Here is a 22,110-nt window from a genome sequence, read left to right on the forward strand (position 1 = left end):
TTAAAATATATAGGAAAGGCCTTTATTGTAACTAAAAGTGCCCAAGTATAATAGGTACAATGTTATAACAGTAAATATTTACAATATATTTTAGGGAAAAAATGACAACACTCAGATTAAATGCAGAAAAGAAAACATCACATTTTTAACACTTGATATTTCCATTGATTCTTCATGTTCTGCAATTGTAAGAAAACTCACATGTTTAGTTTTCTATCTATTCCAGGAGATTTGTGTTGAAATTTTTTTTCGCCATTAGGAACTGTGATTCTCTATGGGACCTTTTTAGCTTTGCACGCCGATTTTGGAACCAGATCTAAAATTAAGGAAAAATACCACAGATCTCAGAAACATTATTTTATTATTACTAACGTTTCAATCATAACAAGTAACAACTAAATTTGAAAATTACCTGGATTCTGTCTTCCTCTAGATTCAATTTTTGAGCTAAGTCTTCTCTGATGTCAATGCCAGGATAGCAGTTAACTCTAAAGACATTTTCCAACACTTCAATCTAAGAATAAGGAAATAGTAATATAAAATGTTGATATTTGGTATGTTATCATAAAATGGACTTCATATTGCAAAACAACTGCATTTAAATCTTAGGCAATTAATGTATATCTTTTTTTAAAAATGACTATCCAGAAACTGTTTAAAAAAAAAACAACTCCAGAAAGTCATTGTTTCATAACAAGGCTTCCAAACTGAGATCCCAAAGTGATTGGGTTTTTGCTCAATAGGGTGTCAGTTAAAGCCTTTTTATATTATCATTACTAGTTGAAAAAAAACTTCCCACCTGGTTTTGAGTAAAAGCAGTTCTGGGTCTCCGGCCTCGATACCAACTCAGCTCTCTTTTCAATGACAGTCTTTCTGAGGCTGAAAAGTAATTTTCGTATTTCAAAAATTTTTCTTCTGGCACTGGGTGATCCACAGTATGAGGGAAGGGTATCCCATTGGGAAGGCTTGGGATATGCACACGTAGGTTAACATCTTTCCCTAAAAACAGAAAAATAATTAGAAAACCCCTGCAATGAACAAATAAATTAGTTCCTGAGACTTTTGAAAAACAACAACAGAAAAATATATTCCACCTTAGATGTTCAATCCTGTATTCCACCAAGTTCTAGAAGAAGTAATATCAGGAACTTGCCTTTAATTTTCCAAGTGGAATTCTGTGTTTTACAAGACTTCCCATCAACCGAAAACTAAGAAGCAAACAAAAATAAAGATCCTGCCTTGGTGCTAAAGAACATTTTGGTTTCTGATTTTTTCAGTGAAAAAATTTAAATTTTTTTTTATTTTTCACTGAAAACATAGAATATCTGATGTGTGAAATAAAAGACCTTATGAAATAAATGCAGGTTCTTGGCATTTCTTGTGAATGAACTTTACCCACTTGGATCTAAGGCTGATAATTCTTTTTGTCTCCTATAGAACTCAGCCGGAGGCATTCAAAGTACTCATCCTGGAGTTATGTAATTCGATGAAATTGTAGTTTTTCTCCAACTCTGTGTTTTATGGAATAAAGACCAAAATAAACGTTGCAGACGAAAACAACAAAGAATTTTAAAAACCAAGCGGTCGCGTACCTGAGGATCCGCAGGTGTCGGCCCAGGGCCTGTGGGGTTTCATTGAAGGAACACAGTCTTTCTTCTGGTCCAGTCCTAAAATGCTCTCAATGGAAAAGGAGCAGGGCGAGGGTTTGCTTTCCCCAAGCCGAGCACCTTCCGGAAGACTGGGAGCCATCCTCAAGTGGGTTGCCTGGAACGACAGCTCTGGCCTCTCCCTGCCTCTTGGCTGGCTCTGCCCCATGTGTACAGGGCTGGGATCTTCCTGCAGTTCACCTTACGGCTCTGCAGACAAGGGGGCTGGATTTAGAACGTCACTAATTAAAATCCTGTCTTAGAAAGTTTTAGCATGTCAATGAACACTCACCCAGCCAGCAGCTTGAGGAGTTAATTGTTTATTTGTTTGCAAGTAATTAGCAACTAATGGCTACACCAGGGGGGCCACCTATAGGGACAAAAAGTGTTATCTCTCCTAAGCAGAACACAGACTTAACTTTCTCGAAAGAAGTGATGCACAAACTAGCACTCTTCTTTTATTTGAAATCATTAATGTATAAAATCATGCCTTTTATTCTGAAGTTTATACTTTCATGGACTCCAGTTACCTAAACATAGGAGAGCAGTCAAGTAATAAATAATCTAATTTAAGTGAATTTTCTTCCAAGGAAATTGGAAAAAATAATAATCTCTTAATGCTATTACGGTAATTCTGATGAAAAATGCCTGTTTTTCATATGCATATGTAATAGTGAATGTTGTCAATGAAAACACAATAGTATTTGGGGTGCAGCATACTGGAAAAGGTTGGCAATGTTATTAACACTGAGTGTAATTGTCTTCCAAGTGCCCGGATTAATTCATAAGGAACAGTTGCACCAAGTATTTTAAATAATTAATGAGCTAATTCCATTCTCTCATCTTTCCTTTTAAAAATGAGAGAGATACAAGTTTATATGAAGATCAGATGTAACCACCATCAAGCAACTTAAAAACATGACTCTTCAAACTAAAGGGAAGAATTTGTCTTCCTACCACAGCTGTTTCAAAGAAAAGAGCATGATTTACTGTGTTTTCTAAAGAATTTCCCTCTGTGGATTTTTTAAGGGGCTGGGAAGTTTTCATGAAGACAATAAGATTTGTGAAAAATAACCAAGAACTGAGTATTTTCATTTCATCATCCTAAGAAAATTTGAAAGTAAGAGAGAAAGGTAGCTGCTAATTGGGAAAATTTTGAAGTAGGCACTCCCTCAAAACGTGTGGTACTTTTACTGCTGTTGTACTCTGTTGCCTCCCTTTTTCCAGTACTTTCCTGATGATAAATTTAAGAGCTCAGCTTCCTCCAGTATTTAAACAGCTACCAGATTTTTCTTCAGGAAGAGGAAAAGTAGTCTCCACTTACAGAGAAAAAAGCCTCTACAGAACGGAGCTCAACTTCATCCCATTTTGTCCTATCATGATGTCACAGATATTAATCTAAATTCCTCCTTAAGCAACCTCTAGAATGAACAAAGGATTCACATACAAAACACCAACGGACACACAGAAGGATGGGTGTGTAAACAGAGGTGTAAAGTCATTCTGAGAATGAACAAACTAGTAAATATTTATGCCCCATGGAGGCTTTGTCTCTAGTGTCTTGGAATGTAGACTGTGCAAAGAGGGGGTGAACTTACCCTGGCAAGACTTGGAGGAAGAGCGAGAATTCGAGACCTTCCCAGATTCCTTTCTCTCTTTTGAGACATTCATTCATTCCTCCATTCATTCCACTATTGGTTGAGCATCTACTCAGTACCAGAAATAACAGAATAGGATCCTTGCCTTCATGAAACTCAAATGGTATGGGGTGAGGTGGGGGTGGGGAGCAAACAATAATTATGAGTAATTATAAGTGAGTAAATTATCTCATATGTTAACTCGAGAGAAGAATGGAAAAAAGGAAATAGGTGAGCCAGGTAAGCTGGCTCGGGAGGTGGAGATCCTGATATCCTTACCCCCACAGATCAGTGCCCTCAAGGCACAGGTGACGATGATGCTACAGCACATGCCAGCACAAATCTAGTCCCAGATTTCTTCTTGATCACCAAGGACATTGCAATATCTTTACTCTGTCTGAGTTGACTTTATCTGGACTTACACAATACCATTTTATATGTAGATGGTAGATGAAAATAAAACGTAGGAAAGAATTTCCCTAAAAATTCCAGGAAACATTTTCTCATATATTCATTCAACAAAATTTTGTAGAGCGCTTAGTATGTGCCACACACCGTTCTAGGTGCTAGATCCCAGTAATGAACACGGTCACTTCAGAGTGGTAAATTCACTGAGTGGAATGAACAAAATTTCAACCTCTCCCGTTTACTGCCTTTTGTCTTTTTACATTATGTATCTGTTTATTATGTTTGTTTTTTATTGTCTGTTTTCAATCTCCAGGATTTTTGTCTGTTTTGTTCACTCCCTGGCATCCAAAAACAGTGGTTGGCTCATACTGGATGAAAGAATCTTATCGCTTCTTTTATATTCCTTCAAGTAAAGTTGGGGATTGATTTCTTCACACGTTTATTGGCCAATATGTGTTCCATCTTTTGTGAGATGATGGTTTATGTCTGTCTTAGTTTGTTCAGGATGCTCTAACAATATACCACAGAGTGAGTGGCTGGTAAACAAGAGAAACTTATTTCTCACAGTTCTAGAGGCTGGAAGTCTGTCATCAGGGCGCTGGCATGGTTGGGTGAGGGCTCTCTTCCAGGTGGCAGATTTCTCCTTATCTTCGTGTGGCAGAAGGAGCTAGGGAACTCCCCAGGATCTCTTATAAGACACTAATCCCATTCATGGGGGCTCCACCCTTATGACCTAATCACCTCCCAGAGGCCTTCACTTCCTAATACCATCACATAGGGTATTAGGAATGCAACATATGAATTTTGGCGGGACACACGCATTCAGACCGTAGCATGTGCTTAGCCCATTTTTTTATTAGGGTATTTTGTTGTTCTTGTTTCTTTTTTCACTTTCTTTTTCTTTTTTTTTTTTTTTAGAAAGAGAAAGTGTGTGCATGCATGTGCAAGTGAAGGGGAGGAGGGGCAGAAGGAGAGGGAGAGAGAACCTTAAGTATGCTCCATGCCCAGTGTGGAGCCAGAGCCCTACCCAGGGCTCGATCTTACGATCCTGAGATCATGACCTAAGCCAAAATCAAGAATCGCACACTTAACCGACTGAGCCACTCCGATGACCCTTATTGTTGTTTCTTTAAGAATAAGAGTTTTTCATATTGGGTGTAGAGATTACTTAAGTAAATGTACTAAATAAATAAATAAATAAAATGTTGACAGTTTTTATAGATGCCCTCTATCAGATTCCTCTATCAGAAGTTTCTTCTATACCTAATTTGCCAATTTTTGGGGGTCATGAATGAGTATTTTTCTGCCTCTGTTAGAGTGATCACATGACTTTCTTCTTTTTTTTTCTATTAATGATGAATTACATTGATATTTGAATGTTAAGCAATCTTTTTCTTTCTGAGAAAAGCCTCACTTAGTCATAAGGCATTATCATTTTTTGTATGTTTCTATATTCCATATGCTAGTATCTTTTTTTTTTTTAAGATTTTATTTATTTATTTGACAGAGATCACAAGTAGGCAGAGAGGCAGGCAGAGAGAGAGAGAGGAGGAAGCAGGCTCCCTGCGGAGCAGAGAGCCCCATGCGGGGCTCGATCCCAGGACCCTGGGATCATGACCTGAGCCGAAGGCAGAGGCTTTAACCCACTGAGCCACCCAGGCGCCCCTCCATATGCTAGTATCTTTTGTTTTTTTTTTTAAGATTTTATTTATTTATTTGACAGAGAGAGATCACAAGTAGACAGAGAGGCAGGCAGAGAGAGGGAGGGAAGCAGGCTCCCTGCTGAGCAGAGAGCCCGATGTGGGACTCGATCCCAGGACCCTGAGATCATGACCTGAGCCGAAGGCAGCGGCTTAAACCACTGAGCCACCCAGGCGCCCCCATATGCTAGTATCTTAAGGTTTTTTTTTTTTTCTATCATATCTTCTATTTCTCCAGTAATTTTAATTACACATATGCTAGATTTTTTTATATTGTCCCAGAGGTTACTGAGGCTCTGTTAATTTTATTTTTAATGCTTTTTTCCTGTGTGTTCTTCAGCTCAGATAATATTCAATTGATACACCTTCAAGTTCACTGACTATTCTGTCATCTCCCATATACTATTAAGCCCAAATATTTCTGATATTTTATTTTTCAGTAATAGAAGTTACATTTGGTTCTCTTTTTAGTTATTGTTTCTCCAGTGATGCATACGGTCTGTACCTTCATTATGAGCATGTTTTTATTTATGTCCTTAAGTATATTTATACTAACTGCTTTCAAAACTTGTCAGCTAATTCTAACATCTGTATCACATTTTCTTGTGAATATGGGACAAGTTGTCCAGGTTCTTCATATACCTAACAATTTTGAGTTATATCCTGGACACTGTAAATGATATCTATAGTCTCTGGGTTCTATTTTGTCTGTCTGAAGAATGTTGATTTTTGTTCATTCGTTTGTTTGTTTGTTTGTTTGTTGTTTGTTTCATCAGGCTGTGCTCAAACTGTGTCTAAATTCTGTCTCCTCTGTGGTTGTCATCAGTTGAAATTTTTGTTCAATCATTTTATTAACTGAGATGTTTGGTGTTTTCCAAACGCATGCCAAATTCAGAAGTCAGCTAGAGATTTGGGCAGAATGTATATGTAGCATTTGGGGCCTTTCTCTGTATCTCTTTCCTTCCTAGGATTCTCTGTCACTTCCTAGCTGCTGTGGTTGCGCTGAACTCCCTCCTTTGGTTCCTTAAGCCAGAGAGACTTGGATCCTCCCACGTGGCATTGACTGATGCCTGCTTTCAGACAAAAGTCATAAAAATGGAAAACTCACCCCGTACTATTCATCTCTTCTAAATGTCTTCTATTCCTCAGTTTCTGCCTGTTTGGGGCCACTTTCCAGTACCTTTGGATAGTTTTAAAAAATATATTTTGTAAAAAAAAAGAAAAATTTTTTTTTGTCCAGGGTTTATACATTGTATCTTTGGGAGGGTAGATACAATAGAAGTTACTTCGTTATTACCATAAATGGAGACAGAAATGCCCTTTTTAAAGGTAGAAAAAACCTATTAAGTAAATTAGCAATATTTTATCATATATTTAGCAAAATCATAGAATATAGGTAAATACACAAAAATCAACTTAATTTATATGTTAGCAACAAACAATTAAACATATACCTGTCATGATCCAGCAATTCCATTCTTAGAAAAATGTAAACATATATCTAGGAAAAGAGTTGCATGAGAATATTCACATAATATCCAAAATTGGCAACTAGGTGTCTATCAACAGGGAAGTAGATTAACTATGGCATAGTTACACAATTGACTTTAACTCAGCAATATAGAGGTTTATAATACCAATATATGTAACAACCTAGATGAGTGTAAACACCTTATGCTAAGTCAAAGAAGCCGTATACAAAAGAATATTTGTAGTATGATTTCATTTATGTGGTGTTTAAGAACAGACAAAATTAGTTTGTATTGAAAAAAATCAGAAAGTAGAGGTGGAGGTGGGGACTGAATGGGAAGCAGAATCAGGAAACTTGGGGGGTTATGGCAATGTTCTAGATCTTGTTAGGGTTTGTAGTACATAGATGTAGGTATCTAATCAATATTCATTGATTGGTACTCTTTAAAAAGATTTGTTCCTTTCACTGTATGTAAAATTTTATCAATTAAAACATAAATCAGGGGACGCCTGGGTGGCTCAGTGGGTTAAGCCACTGCCTTCAGCTCAGGTCATGATCTCAGGATCCTGGGATCGAGTCCCGCATCGGGCTCTCTGCTCAGCGGGGAGCCTGCTTCCCTCTCTCTCTCTCTCTCTGCCTGCCTCTGTCTACTGTGATCTGTCAAATAAATAAATAAAATCTTAAAAAAAACCCATAAATCAGTATTGAACTGTAGTTAACGATATGCATGCTGAAGAATTTAGGAGAGAAATACATATGTCTGCAATTTGCTTTAAAATGCACTTATTGGGCGCCTGGGTGGCTCAGTGGGTTAAGCCTCTGCCTTCGGCTCAGGTCATGATCTCAGGGTCCTGGGATCGAGTCCCGAATCAGACTCTCTGCTCAGCAGGGAGCCTGCTTCCTTCTCTCTCTCTCTCTCTCTGCCTGCCTCTCTGCCTACTTGTGATCTCTCTCTATGTCAAAAAAATAAATAAAATCTTTAAAAGAAAATAAAAAAAATAAAATGCATTTATTTAAAAAAAATAAATAGATGGATGGATATGTGATTATTAAACATTATATTTGTAGACCAAACAACTCCTAATCCAGTAGAATTTTCTAAGGTGATGTAAACGTTTTATATTTGCACTGTTCAATAGAGTAGCTACTAGACACATGTAGCTAATGAACACTTGAAATGTAGTGAGGGCAACTGAGGAAACGAATTTTAAATTTAGTTTTATTGTAAGTTGTTTAAATTTAGATAGCACATGTGGCCAGTGGCTACCATGTTTGACAGCACAGACAGAACATTTCCATCACCGCAGAAATTTCTGTTGGACAACACTGGCCTAGAAGTACAGACCAGTGTTGGGTAGGCTCCACAGCTCAGTGGTTAGAGCACTGGTCTTGCACAAGTACAGAACAGTGTTGAAAACAATGATGATGAAAAGAAACCTCCTTGTTTTGTTTCTGACAGGGGAATAGTGTTCCTCCACTAATATGTCTACTTTTGGTTTCTTTTTTTTTTTTTAAGATTTTATTTATTTATTTGACAGACAGAGATCACAAAGTAGGCAGAGAGGCAGACAGAGAGAGAGGAGGAAGCAGGCTCCAAGCTGAGCAGAGAGCCCGATGTGGGGCTCGATGTGGGGCTCGATCCCAGGATCCCAGGATCATGACCTGAGCAGAAGGCAGAGGCTTTAACCCACTGAGCCACCCAGGCGCCCCCTACTTTTGGTTTCTAATAAATACCATTTATCTAGAGTAATGTTGTAATGAATAGAAACACAAAATATCTACAGTGCTTTATAGCTTCTAAGGCATTTAAAATATTTGTATTTAATCCTTTCACAAATCCTCTACTCTTTTGTGGCTGAGAAAACAGAAACTGAGAGTTCGGTTGTAAACTGCCACCAACTAGCCAGCAGCAGAAATTTGACTCCAATTTTTGGTCTCCAAATTCCCTGTCTACTGATTTTATTGATTAGTGGCCACTGCAATATGTTCATCAATGATCTCATGATATAAATACCAAAGAGTACTGATAAATTAAGGAAAGGGTTGTGAGTGAATATGGTATATCCTCAATATTTCTTTTTTTAATTTTTTATTTCATTTATTTTTTGCTTTTTTAAAAGATTTTATTTATTTGTTTGAGAGAGTGCATGAGCAGGGTGAGGGGCAGAGGGAGAAGCAGAATAACCACTGAGCAGGGAGCCCAATGCTGGGCTCAAGCCTGAGACTCCAAGATTGTGACCTGAGCTGAAGGCAGAGGGTTAATTGACTGAGCCACCCAGGTGCCCTTATCTGTTTTTTTGGTTTTTTGAGAGAGAGGGAAAAAGGGTGGGGGGAAGGGCCAAAGGAGAGGGATAGAGAGAATCTTAAGCAGGCTCCACGCCCAGCATGGAGCTCAAAGCAGGGCTTGATTTCACAACCCTGAGATCATGACCTGAACCAAAATCAAGAGTGAGACACTTAACTGACTGGACCACCCGGGTGCCCCATCCTCAGTATCTTATTTATTTATTTATTTACTTTAAAGATTTTATTCATTTATTAGACAGACAGAGATCACCAGTAGGCAGAGAGGCAGGTGGGGGTGGGGGTGGGCACGGGGAGGGAAGCAGGCTCCCCGCTGAGCAGAGAACCCGATGAGGGGCTCCATCCCAGGACCCTGAGATCACGACCTGAGCCGAAGGCGTAGGCTTTAACCCACTGAGCCACCCAGGCGCCCCTCAGTATCTTTTAACACTTATTTTGATGTAAGAAATAAAAGCCTGTCACACTGACACTGAAAAGAAGATTCTAGGACTCATAAAATTGGACGGTCTACATTTTAAACATCTATATGTACAAAGTGAAATAAAAACCGAGAGGTTTATGTTTTGTTTTGTTTTAGTAATTTATAAATCTACCCAGGATTTGCTAACAATTTATTTTCTAATTGTGTATTTCAATTAACTCCTAAATCATTAACATCAGGAAAAATGCTCAATGTGTTAGGTGCTTTAACAGAGTTTTACAGATCAGCCATACAATTATTATGCTCATGTTCTGTGAAATGCAGTAAGCAAAGCTTTAATGACACTTGTCCCTTACTTTTGCACAGGAATTACACTGTTCTATTTGAGACTGCATTTTTTTTTTGAGACTGCATTTTTTTAAACATTAAAATGTGTTTTCTAAAATAAAATAACTTTTTGCTTTCACCTTCAGTATCTCCTAACACAATGACAAAGTAGACATTCAATAAAATATTTGTTGAATGAGTGAACAAATGGATGGATGGATGGATAGGTGGGACTAGGGAGAGGGGACTTGTAAACGGGACAGGCAATGTAAATGCTATAGGTTTACGATTGTTGTTGTTTAATGTGGTAAGGTATTCCCAATTTCTTGTGAACTACTCATGTATCACTCCAGTGTAATCCACAAATTAGTGGATGTTTTGGCATTCCATAACTAAAATGTAATAAGAAGGGAGATGGGGAATTTGTTTTAAAAATCAGAGCTTATATGCACTGAAACTATTATAACATTGTGTATCAATTCTACTTAAATAAGAAAATTTAGAAATCTGAATTTAGAATAAAAAACTCCTGAGTCATGTTGAACAAACAGTTCACAGCTGTGACATTTAGTCATTTTTAAGGCCCTCATCTGCCATTTTCATTACTTAAGACACAAAGTATCTTTCTCGTGATTCAGAAGAATTGGGAGGGTTTTATACACATTTCTCTCTCTCCCAGCACCCATCAGTGCCTGTTACAGAGGAGGTATTAAATAAAAGTTTATTGATGGGGTGTCTGGGTGACTCTGTTGTTAAGCATCTGCTTTTGGCTCAGGTCATGATCCCAAGGTCCTGGGATTGAGCCCTGCAACTAGCTCCCTGTTCTACAGGAAACCTGATTTTCCCTCTCCCACTCCCCATTCATGTTCCCTCTCTTGCTGTCAAATAAATAAATACAATCTTTAAATAAATAAATGTTTGTTGGAAAAGTTCACTTTATTTCTAACGTTTAAAAAACTTCTCACCCTTTGTTCTTCTCAAATCTTGAAAGAGTACAGTTTCTTATTTTAACACTTTGAAATCAGTTAAAATTCTTTTCAGTATAGTGCCTTGCACATAGCACACCCTTGACTTCATTTTTTAAAAAGATTTATTTATTTCATTTATTTTAGAAAGAGAGAAAAAGAGAGGGGAGTAGAGGCAGAGGGAGAGAGAATCCCAAGCAGATTCCCTGCTGAGCTTGTGCCCTTGATTTTAAAATTTTCATATAAAATCACCTGAAACGCAATTGTATTTTTATTTCTCAAAGATTCATTCACTATCACAGTACATAGAGTAAGATATGATTATCTCCTTCAATTCTACCCCATTTTTACTCCCCAACCTACTATTGGCTACAGTTACTAACAGTTTATGCCTCTGCTTCCTACTTTTTTGAAATTCCTTGATATAACAGGTGGATGTGCACACACATATTTTTGTCCACATGGAGTCAGACACACGTATCGTTCCACAGTCCTCCCTGACATTGGCAATGACACTGTGTCAGCCCATACAGTTCTACCTCACTCTTCAACAGCTGCTCGGCACTCCGTCAGGTGGATAAACCATAATTGATCGAACTATATCTCTGATAATGGGCACTTAGGGTTGTCTCCAACTTTTTAAATTATAATAAAACATTATAGCAATGAATACCTTGTACATATATTTTAGCATACATGCAGGAGTATTTCCACAAAAAAATTTCTTTGAAGAGTATATTATTTTTTGGTGGATGCTGTCATATTTCCTTCTAAGAAATCTTTACCAATGGACACTCCCACTCAGTCTAGTCTTTCTCTCCAGAGTGACAGTGGGAACAAGAAAATTCAGATCTAGGCTAAATCAGACTCAGGGTATCCTCAGATACAATACTCAAAGGCCAACACTTTTGTGCCATTTAATCTAACTAACCAGTGCAGATGAAATGAGAGTTGTCGGTTAACCTGAAGACTTGATGGTTGCTAAAACACTGTTTCTGGAGCATGAATGTTATGGTTCTTATTAACTTAAAAAAAAAAACAAAACCTTATTGAATCACAACAAACATTTATTAATCTCCAGCATATATCAAGGGAGTGCTAGGTAACCAGGAGCTGCAATGGTTTCTATCCTCAAGAAACTAATGATCAAGAAGATAGTAATTAACTTTGTTAGGTGTGAGATTGTGATGATAGTTAGGTAAAAATAAATAAATAAATAAATAAAATCCTTGTAAAAATATTCTACATTAGAATTTATAGGTAAAATTTCAAGATGTCTGGGTTTTGCTTTACAATACTTCAGGAAAACAAGAAAACAGAAAATTAGAGCAAGTGTTGCAAGATGTTTAAGGGTTGAATTGGAGTGATATGTGTATATGTATTTATTATGTCTAATGAACAGAGGTATAATAATGTGGATTCATTATTCTCTCTACTGTATGTTTTTTTGAGTTTTTTAAATTGTTTTTAAAGATTTTATTTATTTGACACAGAGAGAGAGATCACAAGTAAGCAGAGAGGCAGACAGAGAGAGAGGGGGAAGCAGGATCCCCGCTGAGCAGGGAGCCTGATGTAGGGCTCAATCCCAGGACCCTGAGATCATGACCTGAGCTGAAGGCAGAGGCTTAACCCACTGAGCTACCCAGGCACCCCTTGAGGTTTTATTTTTTTAAGAAATCTCTTCACTCAATGTGGGGCTTGAACTCACAACCCCAAGATTAAGAGTTGCATGCTCTACAGACCAAGCCAATACTAAAATTCTTAGTATTTAGGAATACCAATATAAAAATACAAAATTTCAATGTAAGAATATAATAAAGATATATGCACAAGAGCTTATGAAAGCAGAAAAGGGCCCAAATCTGTTTGGTTGAGAGTGAGCAGGACTGAGAGTGGGTAAGAGCCCAACTCTGTTATCAAACTACCTGGGTCCAAATTCTAGTGCCTCGTCTTTTTAGGTGTGTGACCTTGGGCACGTCACTTAGCCTCCTTGTGCTCAGTTTCCTCTATAGCAAAATGGGGATAATTATATTATCTAATTGAAGATCAAGTGAGATAACTTGCAAAGCCCTTGGAATAGTGCCTGGTACATAGTAAACATTAAGATGTTTGCTATAGGGGGTACCTGGGTGGCTAAGTGGGTTAAAGCCTCTGCCTTCGGCTCAGGTCATGATCCCAGAGTCCTGGGATCAAGCCCCCCTGTCGGGCTCTGTGCTCAGCGGGGGGCCTGCTTCCCTTCCTGTCTCTCTGCCTGCCTCCCTGCCTGCTTGTGATCTCTGTCAAATAAATAAATAAATAATCCTTTAAAAAATAAAAAAAAAAGTTTGCTATAATTTATTAGCATTACTAATGTTATTATGAAGGCTTTTCAGAAATGTTTTGAGGCAGAGATGTTTCAGGAAAAGCAACGTTAACTTAAGGTCAATCAGGTGTAGGGATGCATGTGTGTGTGTGTGTGTGTGTGTGTGTGTGTTGAGGGGAGGTGGAGGGAGGAAGTTAATGTGATTCCCATATTTCTAGCTTAGGTGACCAGTTGGATAATGACGTCATTAACCCAGAAGAAAATATAGATGAAGGAGAGTTTATAACTTGCAAACTGCATTTCTAATCATATAAACAAATGATCAGGTACCTAGCAAACTGAATGACCTCAGAATTAAAATATAGTTTTCAGAATGAAAAGGTAGAATACTAATGACAATTGGCAGCATGAAATGTAAAGTGAGAAACATTCTAAAAATACAGGGGCCCCTAGGTGGTACAACCAGTTAAGCATCCAACTCTTGATTTTGGCTCAGGTTGTGATCTTGGGGTTGTGGGATTGATCTTGGGGTCCTGCACTCAGTGCGGATTCTGCTTGAGATTCTCTCTCCCTCTCCCTCTGCCCTTGCCCCCAACTCATGCTTGTAAGCATTCCCTCTCTCTCTTTAAAATAAATAAATAAATCATTTAAAAAAATAAAATCAAAATACTTTAGGGGCTAACTTTATCTAGAATAACAAACATTATTATTGTATACCTCACACACATAACCTAAATAAGTGAGGTCACTTCTGAAATAGTCTAACAACTCAGATATTAGTGGAATTGTCTTAAAATAAATACATATTTCTCAAAGGTTATAACCAAATAAGGTAGCCATCACAGTTACTTATGAATCCTTCCACATGGGTACTATCTGAGAATTCTCAGAGGTGTTTGGATCCCCACTGAAGTAGAAAGTCTTTGGGGGACAGGGACAGAGAAGAGCAGAAACGATCCCTGGAATATTTTGAATGCCTCAAAGTCTTATCCCTTACCCACAAACTCTTTCATGGCCATGACATCTATTTACTTAATAATCCATACTTTAGTAATGTATTGTGTCATTGGTCTATTCATGATTTTAACTATAACCATTTTCATTTTCATTTTTAAATATTTTGTATTTAATTCTGAAGCAATCTCAAACCTACGGAAAAGTCATAAGTACAGTGCAAACTTTTTTCTCTCCAATCATTTGAAGTAGTTGCTGATATGACGCTTCATTGCCCCTGCATACTTTGGTGTGTTTTTCCTGCAAGCAAGGACATTCTTCTACACACTCACAAGAAGAGCATCTAAGTCAGGGAATTAACACTGATTTATCACTATCCTCTAACCATCAAACTCCATTCAGGTTTCACCATTGTCCCAAATAGCATACTTTACAGTAAAAGGATACAGTTCAAAATCACACATTGTCTTCAGTTGTGTCTCTCTAGTCTCATTCAATTAGCAACAAATGCTCAGTAGTTCCTTGATTTTTCATGACCTGGACGCTTTTGAAGGTCACAGTCGGCTACGTTGTGGAACATCCTACACTTAAGCTTTGTTTGATGTTTCCTTGTGATTAGATTCAGGTTAAGCATCTTTGATAGGATGTCACGGAAATGATGCTTTTTTCTTTTCATTATTTGCTATCAGATAGAACATGATTTTTATCTGTCCCATGTGATGTTTAACTCTGAGCATTTAATTAAGATGCTTTCCCACAGTATGGATGTTCCTCAAAACGTTGAAAATAGAGCTACCCTACAACCCAGCAATCGCACTACTGGGTATTTACCCCAAGGATACAAATGTAGTGATCCAAAGGGGCACCTGCACCCAACGTTTATAGTGGCAATGTCCACAATAGTCAAACTAGGGAAGGAGCCCAGATATCCATCCACAGATGAATGGATAAAGAAGATGTGGTATATACAGTAAACACAATGGACTACTACTCAGCCATAAAAAAATGAAATCTTGCCATTTGCAATGACATGGATGGAACTAGAGGGTATTATGCTAAGCAAAATAAGTCAGTCAGAGAAAGACAATTATCACATGATCTCACTGATATGAGGAATTTAAGAAAAAATTAAAACAAGATGAAATCAGAGAGGGAGATAAATCATAAGAGACTCTTAATCATAGGAAACAAACTGAGGGATGCCGGAGGGGAGGAAGGTAGGGGGATGGGGTAACTGGGTGATGGGCATTAAGGAGGGCATGTGATGTAATGAGCACTGGGTGTTACATAAGACTGATGAATCCCTGAACTCTACCTCTGAAACTAATAAGACACTAGATGTTAATTAACTGAATTTAAATTTAAAAGGCCAAAACACAAAAATATAAGGTATGCATGTAATTCCAAACTAACACCAAAAAGTTCACTCTGATTTTTTCCCTTTCTATATTTGTCAACTCCTTTCTCTGACAGTAAGAAACCTGGTTTCCATTATGCTCAAGATATTTTCTTATCTGATGTATCCCCCTATGTAACCAAACTTGCATTGTTACCTCCCTCTCTCTGAAGAGATGCCCTACTCCCTCTGGGGGTGGGGGGGGCTCTGACATCTCATGCCATAAAAACCTTCCTTACTCCACTAGAGCACCCATAATCTGTCCTAGGTACTTCCTCATGCACAGAGCCCTTCTCTCCCCGCTTGGGTTCTGACCTCTGTGCATCCCCCTCCGCCCCCACTTAACCACTCTCTATGTGAGGGCTCTCTTCACCCCACTCAGGCTCTGAGACTCTGCATTATGCTGACCTTCTTCATGGATATTCTCACTTTCTGAAATCCTACACCAGGTTTCCAAGCCGTATAAAAGCCTTCTTCTTCGTACCTGGACTCCAAAACTGCACTCTCATGCAGATGCCCTCCTCACCCCATGTTTGCCCCCACATCCTTTCCCTAGCTGCCTGTCCACCAAAATAGCCTCTTTATCCCTCCTGTGCGCCAACACCCACCTATACAGATATACTCCCTACCTTGCACAGGCTCCAGACACCCCACACGAGGGTGCTCCTTTGTGGGGATGCCCTCCTTATTCTGGTTGGACTCCAACACCCTGCTCTGTGCCCCTGTACCTCATCCACCCTGCCCAGATTTTATTTGGCCTCACCTAATGGCTTGAGAACTGAATTATTCAGGAAGGGAAGAGGAAAAAAAAAAACATACATTTGTTTTTACATGAAATCACTGTCTTCTGTTATTAAGACATTGCTTTTGACATTGTACACAGAATGTGATTTAGCTAAATCACTGATGTAATTTTTCTTTTAAATCACTAAATCTCAAAAAACATGGAGTTTGCTTAGGACAATGTTAATTTGTCCATGATTGATGGTATATCACTAATTCATTCACCTTCCCCAACATTTGTTTCAAATCACAACCTCTATAAAGGTGTTCTTATCCAAAGTCAGGGTAAAAGTCAAAATCCTCACATAGGCCACAAGGCTTTATAAGTGATCTGGCCTCCTCTTCCTCCCTCCTCCCCCTCAACCCTCTCCCCAGACTGCTCCTTTCCTGCCATCCTGGCCTCTATGAAATTCTTTTTTCCATTTTTATTAAGTAAAGTTGTCATACAATGTTATATTCATTTCAGGTACTCAACATAGTTATTTGACAATTGTATACATTATTTTTTTTTAAGATTTTATTTATTTATTTGACAGACAGATCACAAGTAGGCAGAGAGGCAGGCAGAGAGAGAGGTGGAGGCAGGCTCCCTGCGGAGCAGAGAGCCTGATGCGGGGCTCGATCCCAGGACCCTGGGATCATGACCTGAGCTGAAGGCAGAGGCTTAACCCACTGAGCCACCCAGGCACCCCAACAATTGTATACATTATACAGTGCTCATCACAAAAAGTATAGTTACCATCTGTCATCATACAAGGTAATTACAGTATTATTGACTATATTCCCTATGCTATACTTTCCATCTCTGTAACTTCTTTATTTTAGAAATGGAAGTTAGTGTGTCTTAATCCCCTTCACCTATTTCTCCCATCTCCTAACCCCTCTCCCTTCTGGCAACTTCCAGTTTATTCTCTGTATTTATGAGTCTATTTCTGGGTTTTGGCTTTTTTGCTTGCTTGTTTGTTTGTTTTTTTAGATTCTCTATATAAATGAATCATGAAATCTTATGGTATTGGTCTTCTCTGAGTTATTTCACTTAGCATTATACCTTGTCAGTCCATCTATGTCGTCACAAATGAAAAGATCTTACTCTCTTTTATGACTTACTCTTTTTTATCCATTGTGTATGTATGTATATATATATATACCATATCTTCTTTATCCATTCATCTGTCACTGAACATTTAGGTTGCTTCCATATCTTGGTGGCTATAGATAACACTGCAGTGAACATAGGGGTGCATGTATCTTTTTGAACTGGTGTTTTAGTTTCTTTGCTATCTTTAGATATCTTAGATATCTATTTTAGGTATCTTTCTTAGATACCCAGTAGTGTGATTACTGGATCATATGGTATTTCTGCTCTTAAATTTTTGAGGAACCCCCATTCTGTTTTGTGTAGTCGTTGCACCAGTTTACATTCCCACCAACAGTGTAAGAGAGCTCTCTTTTCTCTACATCCTCGCCAACACTTGCTATTTCTTTCCTTTTTGATACTAGTCATCTGACAGGTGTGAGGTGATATCTCATTGTGGTTTTGATTTGCATTTCCCTGATGATTAGTGATGTTGTTCATCTCTTTATGTATCTGTTGGCCATCTGCATGTCTTCTACCCAGAAGTAAAAAGCTTTGCACAGCAAAGGAAACCATCAACAAAACAAAAATGCAACCTCAGAATGGGAGAAGTTAAGCACAAATGATTTCCCTGTTAAGGGGGTGATATCCAAAACATATAAAGAACTTAAACAACACAACACCCAAAAAACCCAAAAAGTCCAATTAAAAAATTGGCAGGGGATTATGAACGCGAATAGACAGTTTTCCAAAAAAGGCATACACATGGCCAACAGACACATGAAAAGATGCTTTATGAAATTCTTTTTTTTTTTTAAAGATTTTATTTATTTATTTGACAGACAGAGATCACAAGTAGGCAGAGAGGCAGGCAGAGAGAGAGAGGAGGAAGCAGGCTTTCCGCTGAGCAGAGAGCCCGACGCAGGGCTCAATCCCAGGACCCTGGGATCATGATCTGAGCTGAAGGCAGAGGCTTTAACCTGCTGAGCCACCCAGGCGCCCTGCTTTATGAAATTCTTAAAACAGTCTGGGCCACTCCTGTCTTAGGGTGTAAAACCTCTGCCCTGGTTTTTCCTCTTCCTGGAACACTTTATCCCCAGATATCCCCATCACTCACTCCAGTGACTCCTTTAAGTTTTTGTTCAGGTCTCTCCTTCCTAATGAAGCCCACTCTGATGAGCCTGTTTAAAATTGGAACTGCCTCCAACCTTTTTTTCCCTGTCTTATTTTTCACAGCACTTACCACTTTCTAAGACACTATGCTCCTAATACCACCTATTATGTTTGTTTTCTATTGTCTGCCTTTCTTCTCACCCTCCCCACTAAACGGTAGCTCCACAAGGGCAAGGATCTTTACTGTTTTGTTCATAACCTAATAAATATTTGTTGAAGACAGCCATTTCCTGAAGCATTTGAATCAAAACTAATTTCAGAGCACCATCTAGTGTTTCTTGGAAGGAGGTGCTTGCTACTTAACGCTGAGACTCTTTTTTACATTACCCGAGTGATAAACTATACTGGTTTAATCAATTCTCATTTACTCTATTTTTTACTGTCCTCTGTGGTTCTGTGAAAATTAAAATTTTTAATGATTAAACAGTCATGGGACACATTGACTTCTCTCAGAGTAATGTCTTCTTCACTGACTTGCCTGTTGCCCACTAGAATTCCTCGGGGTTAAAAGCGTCATGGGGGTTTGAAGTCTTTTAGCCTTAGGGCATCTCTCCTTCCCCACTTCCAAAAAAAAACCCCAAGATATAAAAACAGGGTAATAACCTTTGCTTTGAAATGGTTCCCTTTCACCATCCTCAACTGGAACCAAAAACTCTTTTCCTAAGTGTTTACATGACTCTTTAAATTTTCTAAAATACAAACTTATTTGGGCAAGGGAAATGGTTATTCTCTATTTAAAAAAAGATTTCGGGGCGCCTGGGTGGCTCAGTGGGTTAAAGCCTCTGCCTTCAGCTCAGGTCATGATCCCAGGGTCCTGGGATTGAGCCCCCGCATCTGGGCTCTCTGCTCAGCAGGGAGCCTGCTTCCTCCTCTCTCTCTGCCTGCCTCTCTGCCTACTTGTGATCTCTGTCTGTCAAATAAATAAAATCTTTAAAAAAAAAATAAATAAAGATTTCATTTACTTATTTATTTACTTATTTCTTCTTCTTCTTCTTCTTCTTCTTCTTTCTTTCTTTCTTTATTTTTTTAGAGAGGAGGAAGGGACAGAGAAAGAGGAAAAGAGATTCTTAAGCAAGCTCAATGCCCAGGACCAAGCCCCATGTGAGGCTTGATCTCACAACCCTGAGATCATGGCCTGATCTGAAAATAAGAGTTGGACGCTTAGCCAACTGAGCCACCCAGGCACCCCAAGATTTTATTTTTAAGTGACCTCTACACCCAATGTGGGGCTTGAACTCACAACTCTGAGATCAAAAATCACATGCTCTACCAACAGAGCCAGCCAGGTGCCCCTAGCTAGTCTCCTTTTTGGATACAGATTTTCAACACGTGCTTTGAAGATTATCTTTGAACTCATCTGGGGAAATTCCCAGCCCCACCTCTGACCTACTGCATTAGAATCTCCCAGCTGGGCTCAAGAATCTATATCCTAACAGCCTCCCCAAGATAAATTTTGCATGTACATGAGTTAGGCAACCACTAACGTATGGGGATAATTTTGAACCAAGTAAAGTACCAGCATCCTTGGGGTTGTTGGGTTCTTTCCTATTATAGACCACAGACCAGAACTTCAAGGAATATCATGTAAAAACCTAATTATGAGAGGATCAAATATAATTTTAGGAGGCTAATAATTAACAAATCTATTTACAAGATTATATGTCCTTTTGTTGTAAATTATATGGAAACATCTCAATGAATTATATGTGTGAAACGTCTCAAAGAATTCTTTAGTGGGTGTTTAATCCTGCCTTGCCTTCCATAAAATTATCCAGCTGGCCAAAGTTTTTACCATCCTACCCACAGGAGTCTCCAGTAACCCTCAAGGCATTTTCTGAACAAGCCTCCTTTCCTGTATAAAAGGAACTGAGCTTGGTCCACTGTACAAAATTTAGTCTGATTAAAGGGGTTACCAAAGGAGACTGTGAGTTCTGTAGTTTTAGAAATGTTTTAAAATAGTAAATACAATTATCTTTTTGAATGAGAGTAAACAATAGCCCAAAAAGAGGATCCAAAAAGAAGGCCTGGTAAGATTCTTTCTAGTTTCGTAATTTGACTAAACTGCCTCTCCACACAATTGAAAGTCAACTTGTTTGTGTTTGTTTCATTTTTTAAAAGCCCCTCCCACATCTATTTCATTTTTTCTGATTGGCTAAATCTGGCAAGAATTTCTTGCCACTCCCTCATAACTGCTTGAGAATCCTTTACAAAAATACAGTTTAGATGCGCAGAAATTTAAAAAAAAGGAAACCACTTAACTTGGTGATAATATGCCACCCAGATAACTCAGATACCTAACAGAATTTTTCATCGAATTGTTTGGTTTGGCCAAGTCAACTGGCCAAACCCCGTCAATTACAACATATAATTACTCTTCTTTCTTACACTTGTTTTTACTTGTCACTTACTCTTGATTCTTATCAGTTGCTACAATCTTTCTTCTCCTTCATTTATAAGCTAAATCATAGCTTATAAGAAGGTCATTTACTTTGAAAAATCTTTCTTCTTTAGAGGCAGGTTGCATGTCACTGTCCTCATAGAGCAGAAAACAAATACCAAAGCAAAGAGCTGGGTTGTTGGAATCTGTAAGATGCTGAGTACTTTGAAGCAGCTGGGAACCAGTAACTCTAAGAACTGATTACAAACCACCTTTCCAAAATTAAAAATCTCTTCTAGAAGGGTTTGTGGTTAACAAACAATATAAGGAGAGAACTCTTATTTAAAGCTTATTACACTAAGAATAATTCTGTGAAACAATATTGCAATCTATTTGGTAAAACTTTTATTTTTTATTTTTTTCAAGATTTTATTTATTTATTTGACAGAGGCACAGCAAGAGAGTGAACACAAGTGAGAGAAGGAGAAGCAGGCTTCAGGCCAAGCAGGGAGCCCAATGCAGGGCTTGATCTGGGGACCCTGGGGTCATGACCTGAGCTGAAGGCAGGTTCTTAATGACTGAGCCACCCAGGTGCCCTTATTTAGTAAAACTTTTAAAACCAGATTTTATCTTTCCTTCAAGAGGTCATGGGAAAATGTATCATTTTAGTCTTAAATATGTAACTTCTGTTCCTGTTCCCATATTTGGGTTTGTTCTACTGTATCTGGATGTATTCCAGTGTATCTGTGGAACCAGGCAACTAATAATCTTTACTCAGCATTTCTTATATTTCGCAAGTGAAAATGGAATGGATTGACTGGATTAATGGCCAGAGTTTTATTTATTTTAACGCTTTTTAAAAAAGATTTTATTTATTTATTCGACAGACAGAGATCACAAGTAGGCAGAGAGAGAGAGAAAGAGAGAGAGAGAGAGGTGGAAGCAGGCTCCCCGCTGAGCAGAGAGCCCGGAGCAAGGACCCTGGGATCATGACCTGAGCTGAAGGCAGAGGCTTTAACCCACTGAGCCACCCAGGTGCCCCTGATTTTGTTTTTTTAAGTGATGTCTACACCCAATGTGGGCCTTGAACCCACAACCCCAAGACTGAGAGTCCCATGCTTTACCAACAGAGCCAGCCAGGTGCCCCAAGTGGCTAGAATTTTACAAGGCC

General features: G+C 38.5%; 1 protein-coding gene across 1 annotated transcript; it reads right to left on the reverse strand.

Annotated features, from left to right (window-relative positions):
- Nucleotides 1-217: 217 nt before the first annotated feature.
- Nucleotides 218-1,815, reverse strand: LOC111144368 (HESX homeobox 1). Its single transcript, XM_022498642.1, has 4 exons — nucleotides 1,593-1,815; nucleotides 800-999; nucleotides 413-514; nucleotides 218-316 (listed from the first exon to the last, which is right to left on the reverse strand). The coding sequence occupies exons 1-4, from the start codon at nucleotides 1,813-1,815 to the stop codon at nucleotides 218-220; spliced, it is 624 nt and encodes a 207-aa protein (XP_022354350.1).
- Between the last annotated feature and the right edge of the window lie 20,295 nt (nucleotides 1,816-22,110).

The sequence above is a fragment of the Enhydra lutris genome, unplaced genomic scaffold (assembly GCF_002288905.1).
Source record: "Enhydra lutris kenyoni isolate GAN:26980312 unplaced genomic scaffold, ASM228890v2 scaffoldscaffold10, whole genome shotgun sequence".
Lineage (NCBI taxonomy): Eukaryota > Metazoa > Chordata > Mammalia > Carnivora > Mustelidae > Enhydra > Enhydra lutris.

Bases quoted from the DNA above. Each gene is read 5' to 3' on its own strand.
- LOC111144368 (XM_022498642.1), bottom strand. From the start codon at position 1,815: ATGGGGCAGAGCCAGCCAAGAGGCAGGGAGAGGCCAGAGCTGTCGTTC. The intron at 1,000-1,592 runs GTACGCGACCGC...TTCTGTTTTTAG, and splicing joins CGACACCTGCGGATCCTCAG to GGAAAGATGTTAACCTACGT. The intron at 317-412 runs GTAATTTTCAAA...CCTTAATTTTAG, and splicing joins TAGAGGAAGACAGAATCCAG to ATCTGGTTCCAAAATCGGCG.